This window comes from Danio aesculapii, chromosome 10, assembly GCF_903798145.1.
Source record: "Danio aesculapii chromosome 10, fDanAes4.1, whole genome shotgun sequence".
NCBI lineage: Eukaryota > Metazoa > Chordata > Actinopteri > Cypriniformes > Danionidae > Danio > Danio aesculapii.
Window position 1 is genome coordinate 1,054,565 of NC_079444.1, and position 18,445 is coordinate 1,073,009.

General features: G+C 36.2%; 1 protein-coding gene across 2 annotated transcripts in view; it reads right to left on the reverse strand.

Moving 5' to 3' along the window:
- LOC130235731 (myosin-IIIb) overlaps nucleotides 1-18,445 on the reverse strand; it is a 63,187-nt gene that overhangs the window by 9,096 nt on the left and 35,646 nt on the right. For both annotated transcript variants that reach the window (XM_056466165.1, XM_056466164.1), the window contains exons 15-24: nucleotides 17,187-17,298; nucleotides 15,651-15,694; nucleotides 15,353-15,415; nucleotides 14,146-14,265; nucleotides 10,439-10,524; nucleotides 10,303-10,350; nucleotides 7,810-7,857; nucleotides 4,619-4,710; nucleotides 1,550-1,738; nucleotides 44-174 (exon numbers count right to left, since the gene is read on the reverse strand). In XM_056466165.1, coding sequence (XP_056322140.1) covers nucleotides 44-174; nucleotides 1,550-1,738; nucleotides 4,619-4,710; nucleotides 7,810-7,857; nucleotides 10,303-10,350; nucleotides 10,439-10,524; nucleotides 14,146-14,265; nucleotides 15,353-15,415; nucleotides 15,651-15,694; nucleotides 17,187-17,298 — 933 coding nt within the window. The remainder of the gene's footprint in view (nucleotides 1-43; nucleotides 175-1,549; nucleotides 1,739-4,618; nucleotides 4,711-7,809; nucleotides 7,858-10,302; nucleotides 10,351-10,438; nucleotides 10,525-14,145; nucleotides 14,266-15,352; nucleotides 15,416-15,650; nucleotides 15,695-17,186; nucleotides 17,299-18,445) is intronic.

The following is an 18,445-nucleotide window of genomic DNA, read 5'->3' on the forward strand; positions in this document are numbered from 1 at the left end:
ATGCAGGCGTAGTGTTTCTCAGGCTGAGTGACTGATGTGGTACCTCTAAAAGCTTGCTGCGGGGCCGTGGTACTGGAGCCACGCTTGCTGTTTTACTGATGCTGCTGAGCACAGAGCGAGGCCTGGGCTCCGGCTTCTTCTTCCTGGGCAAAGGCACCGGTGGAGACGCTGGTCCTGCAATCACAGACACCAGTTTACTATCACTACTTATGCACTATTCTATGCCATTTTGTTGTATAAATAGTATAAGTATGCGATTTGGGATGCATCTTTAGATTGGAGATTATATTTTTTTAGTGGAGTAATATGCATTGATTAATTATTCACCTTAACAACAACGACCATGTGAGCTAGCAAAATAAACAGTCGATATTGATCTTATGAATACTTTAAATGGTTGTTGCTAGAAGGGATACAGCTGCAGCCGGAAGTTAACATGTTTGTTTTATTTATTAAATTACCTATTAATTGTTTTTGATTATTGTCAACCCACACCCCAACTCTAAACACAACCCTCAAAGTAATTTAAATACAGTAATTATACACAGTAATATTCACATTATCTATTAAATTACCCATTCAATTGTATTTTATTAACGTCTACCCCTACCCTAAACCTACCCCTCACAGTAATGTAAACACACAAATTTTACAGAGTATTATTAATATTATTAAATTACTCATTAAATTGTATTGTATTAACGTCTACCCCTACCCCAACCCTCACAGTAATGTAAAAACAGTAATTATACACAGTATTATTCATATTATTTATTAAATCACCCATTACATTTTATGTTATTTACTAAATTTCCCATTAAATTGTGTTTTATTAACCCTTATTCCTACGCTAATCCTCACAGAAATGTAAAAACAGTAATTATACCCAGTATTATTGATATTATTTATTAAATTACCCATTAAATTTTAAGTTATTAACCCTTATTCCTACGCTAATCCTCACAGAAATGTAAAAACAGTAATTATACCCAGTATTATTGATATTATTTATTAAATTACCCATTAAATTTTAAGTTATTTACCCTTATTCCTACGCTAATCCTCACAGAAATGTAAAAACAGTAATTATACCCAGTATTATTGATATTATTTATTAAATTACCCATTAAATTTTAAGTTATTAACCCTTATTCCTACGCTAATCCTCACAGAAATGTAAAAACAATAATTATACCCAGTATTATTGATGTTATTTATTAAATTACCCATTAAATTTTAAGTTATTAACCCTTATTCCTACGCTAATCCTCACAGAAATGTAAAAACAGTAATTATACCCAGTATTATTGATATTACTTATTAAATTACCCATTAAATTTTAAGTTATTTACTAAATTTCCCATTAAATTGCATTTTATTAACACTTATTCTTGCGCCAACTCTCACAGTAATATAAAAACAGTAATTATTCTTGTACAGCGTCAGACATTCTACTATATACATGAACGTATCCACAGCTGTATCCCTTCTAAACTTCTTCCCCACAGTAAACACACTCTGCTGGCATGAACACTGGATCGGTTCTCACTCAGGTTCTCTTGCTCCACTTCCAGACGCCTCTTTCTCTCAGCCTCCTGCTGCTGCCGTCTCTTCTCCTCTTCCTGGCGTCTCCTCTCCTCCTCCTCACGCTCCTCGCGCTCCCGCTGAGCCTGACGCTGACGCCGCAGCTCCGCCAGCAGACACAGATACTTCCTGCGGCAGATCCGGGCTCGGAAATCTACACACCGGCACATGAACTAATCAGAAATCCCAGAGTAACACCATGTTCTTGCGATCTTTTCCCTGCTAAAAGGAGCTTTCTATTTCCTCTACATCACAGCAGAAACCTCTATGACAATGATCACCTCAGGTACACCTCATGTGCTTTATTCAGTGTTAAATGCTCCCAAAGTGACTTTAAACACCATTTAACATGACATTTATTGCCATACTACTGAAAGCAGCAGCAGATTCACCTCAGATCTTGAAAATAAAATAACTAGCAGACGCTTTGGATATGAAAGTCACAACTGTGTTTCAGTACTAATCAACATCAGTCACTCAGTAGCCTATTGATTATGCTAAAGAGGTTTAATATGTATTAATTAGATTAAAATCCTTTAATAAAAGCTTTGCCATTTTATTTAGCAAAGAATAGGGTTGGGTATTATTAGAATGTTATAGATTCCCATTCCAATTTTAATTCTGTTTACTGATTTCAATTCTTATCGATGACTAGTTTCGATTACATTGTAAAATAAAATTAAATAAAAAGTCATTTAGGCCCTCTTCATGAGGGAATTCAGCTGATCTGATCACAAATAGACAGGTAACACTTTACAATAAGGTTGTGTTAGTTCATGTTAGGTAATGCATTTACTAATATCAGGGCTCATACACACTTTCACTACTAAAATACCATGATTTTTTCAAGACTTTAAGTAAATTTTCATGACCTAATGTTTAATGCAATGTCTACATATGCGTGATAAAAGAAAAACAATGCATGTTCAATTTTATTACAGCATATCGTAAAACATGCAACAATCTATTTAGTTTGAATTTATATTTATATCTATGTAAAATTGATTTAGATGATGTTTACACCTCACTAATAATGTGAGAGTATGTGATTGGCCAAGGACAGAAAATTAGTAAATAACCTATATTCAAGCATACAGATATCAGTTTTCCATGATTTTTCCAAAATTTTCTGGGTTTTTCCTGTTTTTCAAAGCTTTTCCAGGCCTGGAAAATGGCATGTCAAAATTCCATGACTTTTCCAGGTTTTCCATAACCGTATGAACCCTGTAACGTGAACAAACAATGGACAACTCATTTATTACAGTGTTTGTTTATGTTTGTTAACCTTAGTTAAATGGAAATTCATTAGTTCATGTTATTATTAGTTCATGTTAACTCACGGTGCATTAACTAATGTTGACAAGCATGAGTTTTAATTTTAATAATGCATTAGTAAATGTTAAACTATGATTAAAATGCTGTATTGTTCATTATTAGGTCATGTTAGTAAAATACATTAACTAATGAAGCCTCAAGTGTGACAAAAGGAGACGCACTATATAGGCCAGTGTTTCCCAACCCTGTTCCTGGAGGCACACCAACAGTACATATTTTGGATGTCTCCCTTTTCTGACCCATTAACTTCAGGTGTTGAAGTCTCTTCTGATGTTGTGATAAGATGATTCAGGTGTGTTTGATTAGGGAGAGGTTGAAAATGTGGACTGTTGGTGTGCCTTCAGGAACAGGGTTGGGAAACACTGATATAGGCTACTGATGCAATATTCATAAATTTACAAGAAAAAATCTTATTAACAGTTCTGAATCAATTAAACATGCTTTATAATTAAGCTAGCCAACTTCATGCATGAAATAATGAAGTTATAGATTTATAGATAGATAAGTTATAGATAGACTTCTGATCTATTAGACATATACTTTATTACGCTTTAATTTTCATCAAATTAATTTAAGATATATTTTAGCACATGGAAAGTAATTATATTACAGATATTTGATTAAAAACATCATGCAAACGATCAGGAATTGATCGCGCAAAATAAATAAATAAATAAATCACTTGCTACACCATCATGCCACATTTGAGGTTGAATTTGCGCCCCTGAATGCTGCTTTGAATACAATAAATGTATTAAAAACACGGTGCATTCTTCTAATCTGATTTTTGTGAACTAACAGCAGATGCTTTGCATGTTGGTCGCGACAAGCTGCTTGCACCACATTCGTTTATTGCAATGATTACACTTAGCTTTGGTATCGTTTTACCCACATGTAGCCCTTTGAGCACATGTTGCGGCCCATGTTAGATTATAATAATGTTTAGATGATAGCTAATTCAAGGAGCTCGTCAGCACGGAAGATCCTGGCAGAATGTCAAGTGAAAAAATAAAAAATATGCGCATGTACAGGAATCGATAAGACCAATCAGAATTTAGATTTTATAGCAAGTATCTGAATCTGAAGTATTCGATTCCAGAATCTGAATCAATTTTCGATTCTCAACCCTAGCAAAGAATCAGAATTGTTTGCACAAAAAAGCATAGCAGCATATGTGATTTCAACATTGGTCCATTATAACAGTAACCAGCTGTTTTAAATAGTCATTTCGCAATATTGCTTATTTTTATTACTGAATTTTTACAAGCCTGAGACCAAAAACATGCAAAAAAAATAATCTAACTGACTCGAGACATATTCAGTATTTGGCACACTGATGTATCCAAATGTAGAGGTTATGGATAACAGGAAATTGGTACATTAAATCTTAAATACACATGTGCAAAAACAGCCTGCATTTATGACAAATGTGACCTTTGATGCTAGAAACCTTGTTATTATGAAGGAAAAAAAAACAATAATAAGATCTGATTGCTTGTTGCATTACTTAGATGCGAAACGTATTCTTGTAAAAGACGTTTGAACTTGCTTGCATTAGTGCGTCTCTTAAAAAGTGATTTAAGCTGCAATAAAGCAGTCAAAGTTGGAGCCAAGAGTCATCATGTGCAGTCGAGCGCCTTCATGCTTATTAGACTTTCTTTATTGATGTAGAAACAAACAGAGTTGAACTGTTACTCACTCTTCTGAATGACGAGTGCCGCTCTGCCCAGTCTGTCCAGCAAATTGGCCAACTCCTCCTGGTGGCAGAGCTTAAAAAACAACCGCGATGATCTGAAAGAGCAGAACACCACAGAGCTGCTCAGACCTGCCCCACAGGGTTCATACACACTTTAACTACAAAAATTACAGAACTTATCCAGGACTTAAGTCAATTTTCATGACCTAATGTTTATGTGCTGTCTACATACTGTATATGTGGTAAATTATAAGAAACGTTTACATTTATTACAGCATATCATAAAATGTGCAATAGTTTCAATTTATTTTTATATGTATGTAAAATAGATGATGCTTACACAGCACTAATAACATGAGAGCAGGTTTTGGCCAAGAAAAGAAAAGTAAAAACATCTAACCTCCATTCCACTATATAGATATTTGTCAAACTAATTTTAGATCATCTTAATAGTTTGTTAAACTAGTAATAGTAGGTAAAACTATTTCTATTATAAAGCCACAATTACACTGCACTTTTCGCTCCATAGACTTCCGTTCATAGGCATGCGAATGCGGCAGACCAGAAACGCATGCACGTGTTTCACATTTCACTGCATTCGAAAGTTCAGCTTAGTGAATTCTTACCTGCGAAATCACACCAGGTGATTGCGTGAGACCAATAGGAGATCATTTAAAATAAGAAATTTAAAATATGGAGCAATCGCTCACTTTTAATAATGTCTAATCATATTGTTTCACCCCGCCCCCTTTTGCAGCGCCGTACGACAGAATTTTGCTCGCACAAGCTCTAGTGTGACCGCAACTTAAATCGCTTTGGACAAAAATGCCTGCAAAATGACTAAATGTAAACGTCATTTCCATGACTTTTCCAAAACCTTGTGGGTTTTTCTGTTTTTCCAAAACTTTTCCAGACCTGGAAATGCCATGTCAAAATTCCATGACTTTTCCAGGTTTTCCACGACCGTATGAACCCTGGATATATTAAAATATTGTTTTTTTTTACATTTGAATTTGAATAAATCTTTGTATTTAAAGAGGTTTGTGTGCTGCTGTGCATCTCTGTGTGTGTAATAAGCAATGTTTAGGCACATTTTCGACCTGCGCAGGCGAATGTCACCAACATGCTTTTTTAGTATATAATAAATAAATAAATAAATAAATAAATAAATAAAATCTGTGCCATTGACTTTAGACCAGCTTTTAGTTGGTCAATGGCGGGGCCTATTTCAAAACATCCATTCAGACAGATGTACTATTGAGGATCGCCATACAACTAAAAACAACAAAAGAAAAAACAATACATATACTTAAAGGAGGTGGTTCATTCCGCTGTGGCGACCTCTTATTAATAAAGGGACTAAGCTGATGAGAAAATGAATAAATGAATGAATGAATGAATATTTAAAGGAACTCATCATAAGGAAATATTAAAATATAAATTAGATTTTACAATTGAATCGCTGAATTTTTCATATTTAAAGAGGTTTGTGTGCTGCTGTGCATCCTTGTAATTGTAAAACATGTATGCAGTTACCACCTGCGTAAGTGAATATCACCAACATGCTTTTTTAGTATATAATAAATAAATAAATAAATAAATAAAATCTGTGCCATTGACTTTAGACCAGCTTTTAGTTGGTCAACGGCGGGGCCTATTTCAAAACATCCATCCAGACAGTTCTGTACTATTGAGGATCGCCATACAATTAAAAACAACAAAAGAAAAATCAATACATATACTTTAAGGAGGTGGTTCATTCCGCTGAGGCGACCTCTTATTAATAAAGGAACTAAGCTGATGAGAAAATGAATAAATGAATAAATGAATGAATATTTATAGGAACTCATTATAAAGAAATATTAAAATATAAATTAGATTTTACATTTGAATCGCTGAATTTTTCATATTTAAAGAGGTTTGTGTGCTGCTGTTCATCCCTGTGTTTGTAATAAGCAACGTGTATGCAGTTACCACCTGCGTAGGTGAATATCACTAACGTGTTTTTTGTAAATAACAAATAAATAAATCAAATAAAAACTGCCATTGACTTTAGACCAGCTTTTAGTTGGTCAATGGCGCGGTCTATCTCAAAACATCCATTTAGACAGTTCTATACTATTGAGGATCGCCATACAAATAAAAACATCCAAAGGAAAAATAATACATACGTTTAAACGAACTCCTCGTATATATTATAATATAATTTTTTAAACATTTGAATCGTTGAATATTTCATATTTAAAGAGGTTTGTGTGCTGCTGTGCATCCCTGTGTTTGCAATAAGCAACGTGTATGCACAGTTACCATCTGCGTAGGTGAATATCACTAATGCTTTATTTTGTAAACCGACCAAAAAGGAACTAATTTAATGATATATATTAGTGATATTGATCATTAGCTTTATTTTAAAATGTGCACAACATTTATTAAAACAGTATATGTGGTTGCACAAATGGGTCCAACTGCATTTGCTATTTAAACAATGTGGCGCAGAATGTGAAAATAATACCAGCGCCAGGAAAAAACACTTGCATCATGCCTGACGCCAAATTGTGCCACTTTGCGGAGGGTGTATGACAGGGATCCAAAAGAGAAAGTCATCATCTTGCATATTGGTAGTGGCTCCCTATTATGGCTTCAGTATAGGACTACACATTATTGTTATATTTACAAAGTGCATCCCACAGACATAAGAAAAAAGCCAAATCTTTAATAAGATCTTTAATCATATCCCTGAATGAGGTCACGAATAAGTTCATTAATACATCTCACTTTAAAGTTCAATGCTTGGAAGTGAAAACATACGAGGAAACAATTCCCCATGAAAATTAATGCCATGATCATATGAATTTAAGACTTTCTGCTTTGATTTAATTCAGAGAAAGGATATAAGACTTATGACTTAAAACCAGATCTCATTTATAGAGTTGTATGAAATCATCATCACCAAACGTTCAAGCCAAAGTGAAATGAATGAAAGCATGTTCGATCTTGTGGAGGATTTTATAAACTTAATATCCTGACTTGCGTAAATGACAGTGGTTAGGCATTTGTTCAAATCAATAAGCATACTTAAGATCTATAATTTAATCCTGCTACATATAAACTTCTTGACATGCTATATAAATTGAGGAGGTAAATTATGAGTATTACTTAATGAGTCGAACAGGTTGTGTCGTGCTGAAACTTACCCGCACTTCCACCCTGACAGTTCTGTGCTGTTGAGGATTGACATACAACTAAAAACAACAAAAGAAAAACATGGATATATGTTTGAAAAGGAACTCATAATGATGATATATATTACTGACTTTGGTCATTAGCATTCATTTAATTTAAAGGTGCACAAAGACTTGGTTATTATTATTATTATTATATAAACATTTACAACCACTGAGATTCTACAGTATAGTATTTTTATTTCGATTTTATTTTAAAAAATGTATTTAAAAGTTGACCTGAGAAACAAAATATTTATAATATATAATTATATAAATAAGTAACTATATGATTTATAATATTATTTATTATTATTATTTAAATATTTAACTCTATTATTATATATTTAATCTCTACACAATCTTAAAATCATTTAAATTGCTGGTAGTCTTTTCTGCTCAACAAGGCTGCATTTATTTGATCAAAAATACAGTAAAAGCAGTCAAATAAATCTGATTTAATACAATTTAACAACATTTTCTTACATTTTATTCCTTCACTGAAATAGGAGTTGATATTGATTATTACTGCATAAACATTGTATTTTATCCTAGTATCACTGAAATACTACTGTAGGTAGGCATGGGCCGGTATAAGACTCATACGGCATGATAACATTGGATAAAAATATCACGGTTCACTGTTTGACAGTGTTGTGATTACTGCTCTAAAATATGCTCTTTTAAAAATGTCTGTAAATAACAAAACAAAAACAAATTCCCCATTGAACACAATATACTTTATTTTGAGAAACATTTATAATATTTTGGAGCTGTAAACATGTCAGTCTAAATAACTTGAATGAATCATTGACTTCTGCTATTGTTTTAAAAACAGATTTCTTTTGAATTGAATTGAAAGCCGCATCGTTGGATATCTTTTCTGCTTAAGATTGTCCTAAAACAAAAAATAAAGCATAAATAAAAAAATCGTACACATACATTAGGAACGGTATAGCAGCAAATGTTGGCGGCTTTAAAACCTTGACTTTTCCAGACCGCAGTATACCTTGAAAACGTTTATCGTCCCATGCCTAACTGCAAGTGTTATTAATACTTTGAATTAGTTTTCATTTTTACATACTTTTTTTTGTTATTTCATTCAATATATATATATATGCGACCACGCGTGGCTGCGCTGGAGCATACACTTGAAGCAGAAGTACAAATTAGCCTTAAGACTGAAGGGATATATTCTGCGAAAACAACCACATTGGATGTACTTTATCCTGCTTATTACATGGCTACTTGACACAAAACATAAAAATTTGACAGAAACTAAAACAGCTGATGGAGTATACACTAACCTGCGCATTATTCAGACACAAGATGGCGCCAAATAGTCTAAAACCCAAAGCTGACAGAAACAGCTGATGGAGTATACACTAACCTGCACATTATTCAGACACAAGATGGCGCCAAACAGTCAAAAACCCAAAGCTGACAGAAATGAAAACAGCTGATGGAGTATACACTAACCTGCACATTATTCAGACACAAGATGGCGCCAAACAGTCAAAAACCCAAAGCTGACAGAAATGAAAACAGCTGATGGAGTATACACTAACCTGCACATAATTCAGACACAAGATGGTGCCAAACAGTCAAAAACCCAAAGCTGACAGAAACGGAAACAGCTGATGGAGTATACACAAACCTGCGTATCATTCAGTCACAAGATGGCGCCAAACTGTCAAAAATAAAGCTGACAGAAACTAATCTGGCTGAATAGAGCATACACTAACCTACTGTATGTATTATTCATTCATAGGACGGCGCCAAATAGCCAAAAACAGGTGACGTGACAAACAAGCAGGTACATATAAATATGGATGCAAGTATATAAATGTGAATGTATTTACTGACGGTCAAGGTGATTCTAAGTTCCCAAATGAGCTTGTGTTATTTAGCGGTGGTTATCTGGGAATAACATATCTTGGAATGTCACGACTGAACAATTAGAATAGTGTATTCCACTTGTAATAACATTAGTTACTGCACTGCTGAGTTAACAACTTGATTTCCAGTGAACAACTTTATTTCCATTAACTAACGCTAATAACCATGAACACTATAATAAATATATTGTGCATTGTTTGTAAATACATTAACATTACCTACGCATCCCGTATTGTTAAGCGTTCCCATTGTCAATAGCTGAAATTAAAAAAAGCAAAAGACAAACATGCTGTTCGCTTCATGGCTTTAGTTTTGCATTAACGATAATAACAATAAGTTTACATTCAGCAAATATAATCGACACTAATAAAAACAATAATTATTTTATAGTTTGATCGACTGAAAGCAAGAACGTTTAAGTTACGTAAAATCCATCTAATATTAGGGACCCAGTTCCTCTCAAGCACGTAAACATTGTTTAAACTACTGTCAAATGCACTATTATGAGTGCATTAGTGTAACTCTGTGCACCTTTGACACTAGTGTGTGTGTGTGTGCTGTTCAGACCTGCTCTTGTCTGTGGGCAGATCCGGTTTTAGCAGCAGAATGTTGTACCTGCAGGACAGAAATATGAGTGAAGCTGCAGAGAATGTGACGTATTCAGATTGAATTGATGTCAGATGTGTCCTGCCAGCACATGCACCTCTCAGCAAACTCCCTAAATGTCGGACGCCACGAGAAGCCATCCCGGCGGATCCGGATGGTTTCCATCAGTCCATTGTACCGCAGCTACAGAGAAACAAAAACACTGAATAAATCTGATGGATTTGACAACTGAGACGCCATAAATCCTACTTAAAGGAAAAGCTGACACATTATTTATCCTCAATGAAATCTTACAATGTCAAGAGCTTATTATTGCGTTCGTCAGAAGTGGTTTTAACTGCTAACCTCCATAAATATACAGAGAATATAGCATGAAACATCAAAAGATTCACGAAAGCAATTTATGCAAAACATTCTTCAAACATTCTCCTTTTGTGAATTATAAATAAAAGGCAACACATTGACGACTTTGGGTGGCATGGTGGCTCAGTGGTTAGCACTGTCACCTCAAAGCAAGAAGGTCGCTGGTTTAAGTCCCAGCTGGGTCAGTTGGCATTTCTTTGTGGAGTTTGCATGTTCTCCCCGTGTTGGTGTTGGTTTCCTCCGGGTGCTCCGGTTTCCCCCACAGTCCAAACACATGTGCTATAGGGGAATAAGCTAAATTGACTGTAGTGTATGAGTGTGTGTGAATGAGTGTATGGGTGTTTCCCAGTAATGGGTTGCAGTTGGAAGGGCATCCGCTGCATAAAACTTATGTTGGAATAGTTGGCGGTTCATTCCGCTGTGGTGACCTCTGAAATAAAGACTAAGTCGAAGGAAAATGAACGAATGAATGCATGTACACAATTTTCGCATACTGATGATGAAGTATCCCTTTTGTTTCATCATTTCAAACTCTTGTTGATGTTTGAAAAATTCCTGAATCTGTTCAACATCATTTAGGAAATATTTGAAAAAGACAGGAGGGAGAATAATTTTGACTTCATCTGTTCATAAATTTATACACACTTAAATGTTTTATTTTTTTCAAGTTATTTGTGCACATGTAGAATTAATATAACTACTGCACTTCCACATATTGCCAGGAGATGTCAGTGTTGCACAGTCATGTAGTTCTACTTCACTGTACTATCGATGTGTGAACTCAACTAAACTGTTAAATAAAGCCAAACATCAAGCCTCACCAAACTATGTGACCTATTAGCTGTTAGTGTGTATAAATGCAAACGATTCAACAGAATATTACTGACCATCCACAACATATTGGTGACCAGAAAGACACCAAGCATTGAGATATGAAGTTTAACACACGCAATCAGATTTTATTGACAGTATGCATCTACTTTCAACTGATGAACACACACACACTTACAATGAAGTGTTCAAATCTACTCCGAAAGTCACAGTCGCTCGTGAGCACTACCAAAACAATCAGCACATATCGTATTCAGCTCAAACCCAGCACCCCGTGGTTCTCTCTATCATTAGAGGGGTTTGGATGAGCTCCATCAAAACAGCACTCAGCGGCAGCAGGGCTTTAAATAGAGCTTGAAAAACTCCACTGGAGGGAAGGGAAAAAGGGAGAATGTATTTGATTCCACTGTGGAAAATAAAAAGAGCCCTAAAACAGGGCCGGAGTACAGTAGCTTCATCGGGTTGACAGCACACGTGTCGCAAATCCTCACTTAGAAAATGCACTGCAAATGCTCACAACACATGCAAAAAGCAGCACTAAGGAAGCGTTTTGAGGGGATTGACGGATTTGTTTATTCTGCAGTGACTATTGGTTCAGTGAAGTTGTAGATGACTGCAAACACTAGTTTTTTGTTTATTTCAACACACTGATTTCACCATTTCTTTGTCTTTAGCATATAAACTGCAGATAAACTGAGGATTAACTGTGAAATGTTATTATTTAAAGTCTTGTTTCCACTGAGTAGTATGGTTCAACTCACTACGGTGAGGCACCTTTATCAGGCTTGTGTCTTTTAGCAGGCATGGTGTACGACAAAGTTGCAGCTTGACGTGATTCTCACTCAAAGAAAAGCTGTATGGTCGTTCAAATAGCTCATAAGAAGCGCTTCTCACAAAACAGACGATTAAATACACTAATAATTGTGTATAAATGTGAATTACCAACAGGATTTGATAGCTGCAGATCAATGCTAATGTGAATTACTGAACGTCTGTTATATATTCATTCATTCATTTTCCTTCGGCTTAGTTTCTGATTCATCAGAGGTCGCCACAGCGGAATGAACTGCTAACTATTCTAGCATACGTTTTACACAGCGGATGCCCTTCAAGCTGCAACCCAGTACTGGGAAACATCCATACACTCTCACAAGCACTCATACACTACGATCAATTTAGTTTATCTAATTCACCTATAGCGCATGAGTTTGGACTGTGGGGGAGACTGGAAGAAACTAACGCCAACACAGGGAGAACATTCAAACTTCAGACGGAAATGCCAACTGGCCCAGCAGGGACTCGAACCAGCTATCCTCTTGTTGTGAGGCAAAAGTACTAATCACTGAGCCACCGAACTGCCTCAAAGCACATCTGCATGTTTCCGCCCAGGAGACCTTTCGCATGTGGAGCAAATGTGATAACCACTACACTACGGAAAGCTACCACCTGTAATATATATATATATATATACATATACATATATACATATACACATACATTTATAAACAATTAAATAAACAAAACATATCCGGCAGACCCTAACGAAGCTCAAACAGACCCGAACAGTCTTCGAAGTGTAACCGATTACAAAAAAATGACCCAAAACATACATGTAGACCTTATTTGTGTTCAAAAACAACAACGCTATATTACTACAAACCTCTCATCTACATCTTTATTCTTCGCCAGCGCCTGTAACCTCTTGTTAAAGAGTAATTCTGTCATTCTGAGATCGTAATAGTCCAAAAGGTGATAATATTATAGAAATAACTCATAATAAAAAACACAGCAGTTTATTCATGTTTTATTTTGCTGAAAATAATCCCCTGCTCGTTTGTTTGTTTGTTTGTTTGTTTATGCTTAATTGTTTTTTTTCTATTTTCTAAACAAATGTGAGAGTGAAGCGTGAAAAAAACAAAAAAAAACAAGCGTGCTCGCAAATAGAAAGAGAAAACGAAACCACACATCATCCACACGCCCTTGTAAACAACAATGGAGGACACACAGCAGATTCAGTTTGTCTCAAGTACAGTAGATGACATTGTTTGAGCTCGAGTTGACCATGGCTTGATTATATGCATTATTACGGTGTGATGTCTCGGCTGTGTGGTCAAAAGTAATCTTTCTTGTGTTTTCATTTGTCTGGCTTGTTGCACGCACTAGTGATGGTTCTCTGTAAACCAATAGTGTTCAGCTGCGCACCCTTTGGTACATTTTTGTTGTGTTGGTACCCTTTGGAAAGGATTGGGGGTAAAGTTGATTTTATATTCGCACATTTAGACTTTCTCCTTAAGAAGAGTATTCTTTGCCAATTCTATGTAGGGAAATCATATTAGTGGCTAAAGACTATCAGTCTAAAGTAGCGTCAGACAAGTTGTCACAGGTCAAAAATGAACAAATGTGCGAATATAAAACCAACTTTACTCTAATTTGGAAAAGGATCCTGAAACGTGGTACAGTACGGTTCACTTTTTTGGTACTTTTGACAGTGGAAATGGACAAAAAAAGCAAGTTCTTAAGCTGCAGCGTGTTGAGTTTTCTCTGCCAGCACAATGTAGACATCAAGCCTGCTGATTGTGGAGAGACTTTAGTTTAGTTAAGTAAACAGACCTGATCCAGGACCAGTTTACTGTCCAGCTGATCGGGCTGCTTGCTGCGGTTGGGTTTGATGCAGCGGACGAAGTGTGGACTGGCAGCGAACATCTTCTCCATCAGAACCGCCAGAGAATGCTGGAGGACACAAGAACCAAGACAATTTCAGCTTGCAGACTGTATAAAGACAACAAGGACATTAATGAACAAATGCTCTTCTGCAGACCTCGGTTGTAACGAGTGCTTATTTGAGTTACTGTTGCCTTTCTATCAGCTGGAACCAGTCTGGCCATTCTCCTCTGACCTCTGGCATCAACAAGGCATTTGCGCCCACAGAACTGCCGCTCACTGGATATTCTCTCTTTTTCAGACCATTCTCTGTAAACCCTAGAGATGGTTGTGCGTGAAAATCCCAGTAGATCAGCAGTTTCTGAAATACTCAGACCAGCCCGTCTGGCAGCAACAACCATGCCACGCTCAAAGTCTCTTAAATCTCCTTTCTTCCCCATTCTGATGCTCAGTTTGAACTGCAGCAGATCGTCCTGACCATGTCTACATGCCTAAATGCATTGAGCTGCTGCCATGTGATTGGCTGATTAGACATTTGCTTTAACGGGTGGTTGGACAGGTGTACCTAATAAAGTGGCCGGTGAGTGTTTATGCATTTAAATAAATCTGTAAACATGATGTAAATAAGTTGTCATTTAATAAGAATATGTCAATAACTCCATTTTGACAAAAATATTTATATATTATACATGTACATATACAAATATATACATGGATATACATGTATTTTTACAGTATATAAATATATGATGTAAACTTTTATTCTGGATGCAGTTAATTGTTTTAGGTTAATTTAGATTTAAGTTACACTAAATGAAAATGAGCAATATGTTCTCAGCAACAAGGTGAATTGAAATAATTATTAAAGGAAATAAAAAATAAAACAATACATTTAAAAAGTAATGAATAAAATAGAACAAATGGTTTCAGGTTTATTTATCAATAATCATCCTGGTCAGTGTCATAAAAACAACTAAAACAATCCAAGAAGCAAGTTTCGCCTTCTCAAACTATAATTTCAGCTCATTATGTGGTGAAATCTGATCTTCATGAGCACATTTAAGTGTTTTGATTGGTTTAATTATGAAACACATTCAAAAAACCACATAAAGCAGTTAAACAAGTGTGTGTAGGTATAAAGTGAAGTATTATTTACCTTGAACTGTGCACCAACAGACTGCTTCCTGGTGGAGTTAAAGTTGTCATCTGAAACCTGCAACTGAAATGAACAGATTAAAAATAAGTTGATGATGTGAAACGCGGCATGCAGTCACCACTTTCTGCAATATTTATATCAGAAGACATGCAAGAATAATCTGGTAAAGTGCAGTTATATATTGTCTGAGAATCCAGCCTATCGAGGCATCAGAGAAATATCAGATATCAATTTTCTTCAACAGGTAGTGTTGAAGTGCATAGGAACGGTGTCAAAATAGAAATCGAAATCTTAATACCTTGGCTTTCCTTGGCATTAGAGTGCCTGTTCTGGAGATTGTGGCTAAATGGGGAATAAATAAATAGAAGCAAACATTAAAAGCACAAAAATTAACAAACAAACATCAGGAATTATAATCAACTAGGACTCTGCATGGTTTCCACTACATTCATTCTTCCATGGCGGGGCGCCACACCTAAAATTCATCCCGCCACGGCTACATTACAGCTTCTCATTCAAAACACTCAGCCGTTTTTTTAAATAGCGGATTATAATCGCACCAAAACGTATTAAAAGGTAAATGAATTATCACAGTATGAACTTTTCTGTGATCATAGTAGTGCTGTGCGTTATTTGTTTAACCCTTTAAGTCAGGCGTCACCAATCTCGGTCCTGCAGGGCCGGTGTCCCTCCAGGGTTTAGCTCCAACATGCCTCAAAACACCTGCCTGGGTGTTTCAAGTACACCTAGTAAGACCTTGATTAGCTTATTCAGGTGTGTTTGATTAGGGTTGGAGCTAAAATCTGCAGGACACCGGCCCTCCAGGAACAACTTTGGTGACCCCTGCTTTAAGGTGACGTGCTCACTGACTGACTGACTGCGTGATGCGTGAGGCCAGCAAACACGACGTAGCTTTCAGTTATGATGAACACAGTTTCCATAATTATGTTTTATTTCTAGATAAAGGTCTGAGGTTCTGCACAGAATGACTGTATAAAGACTGGAGTTTATAACCGCTTCACTTCAGGATGCATTAATGCCGCTCTGTAGGTCTATTGGAGACTTTCACAAATATTCCTAGCAAATCTAATAAATGTTGGAGACATACTCGTCACATAAACGCACTAAATCTGCACATCAGCAGCGTTTATTTGAGAGCGCACAAGAAAATCTGCGCTTGAGCAGCGTATATTTGAGGGCGCGCAAGAAGTTTTGTGCACGAACAGAGGAAATCGGCGCTCATGCACAGAGATTCACATGCTCTTATTACATGAATATCGACTTCTAATACTGCGCTCGCGACATTTATCAATGAAATAACGCCACAGGTAGTTGGTAGATCTGTGTAAAAGGCCCAACAGAGTCTGCTGCCACAGCTGGAAAAAATACTAGAGGAAACACTGCTCTGTGTACTATAATCAGAATAATATATTTATTTAAATTTATACAACATTTCTCGAATCTGATTGGCTGATAGCCATGCGATATTCTGCAATACCAGCACTCGTACAGCCTCTTCACCTTTGTGTATTACTCAACATAGAGTGACAGCAGATCCATAAACTCACTACAGTTTGACAAATATTGCAGCTGTTGGACAACATCATGTACTTCTGAGGCTTTTTTAGTGGAGAATGTAGTTGTTTAGATTGCAACTATGCAGTTTATTTATAAGGACAGTGCCTATTTGAAATATTTCTCATTTCTGAGATTCAGCATGTTGGTGGCCATCAGCCTGTCATACTGACCGACTGTCATATCTATAATTTGGCATGCAGGTTTGTTTGTAAGCAGTTTACGCATCTCCACATTTCAAAATGGGTGAAATTGAGACCTGCAAATAAAACGCTGAGGAGAGGAGTGACGCTGTTGATGAAGAGCTCGCGAATGCTGGCTGGAATCGTGTCTCTGTTTTTCTCCAGGAAACCACTCGCATTATATTGCACCTGAAACAGATTAAAAACACTATTTAAGCAGCAATAAAACACACAATATGAAAAAAACTATACTAATACACCATCTATGAGGTGGGAAATTCAACCAAAATTCTATTTCACTGTATGAGGAATTTTATTTCTCAGCAACGTTAACGTAATATATATATATACTATAGGTGGGCATAGATAATTTTTTTTAAATCTAGATTAATCTAGATTAAAATGGCTGATTCGAATTCTGCTGAAGGCATTCAGAATATGTGTGCTACCCAAATAATAAGTCTTTGAGAACGGGTTTCTCAAGCTAGGTGGCGCATTAGACCAGGGGCTCATCTCCTATTTCCAAAATGCCTCACAAACTGCTTGAGAAACTGATCTACTATGATAATTGGTGATGAAAATAAATGATGTTCAATAAGATGTGCTTGTGTTTACTGACTGTTTATTCAGTTAAACATGAATGTTGAACTGTAGCTCTACATAAGCTCCAAACAGAGATTTCATACTTGCTTTTGATGTACGTACATAAAGATAATGCTGCTTCTCAATGCCAAGTTCACAGAGCCCTGACGGTGTCAAACATTGCATGTTTACATGGGCAACAATACTTTAATACGATTTTAATATGATTAAAACAATACTCTGATTAAGAGTCGACCATGTAAACAGCGATGTTTGATTACCTTAATGCGACTAAAGTCATAAATGAACTGAACAGAAATGGACTTAAGACATGTGGAGTCTGCAGATATTAGTGGCGTTATTGAAGTAAACACTGCAGTCAAACTATTACTGTCATGTAGGACTTTTCGCCATATTTTCCGACAAGATCCAAGACACAGGCGGCTGTCAGTAAAGGACCACACACAAAACACACACACACACACACATGCACGCACGCACACACACACACACACAACGAAATGCAGAAGTTTTTTCTTCTTTCCGTTTGGCGAGCGTTATTACATTCTATAACACTCTCACCTGTCCTTATTCCTTATTTGCATCTAACACCCCAGTTTGTCACGACGGCATGACTGAAATATTGATGAGTTAAAGTGAAACTGCCGATTCTGCAGTTAAAGTCAGGCATCCTGCTGATTTGATTCAGAAGGGCACTTGTTTGTCAGACGGCTCACCGGTCAGATATACATCT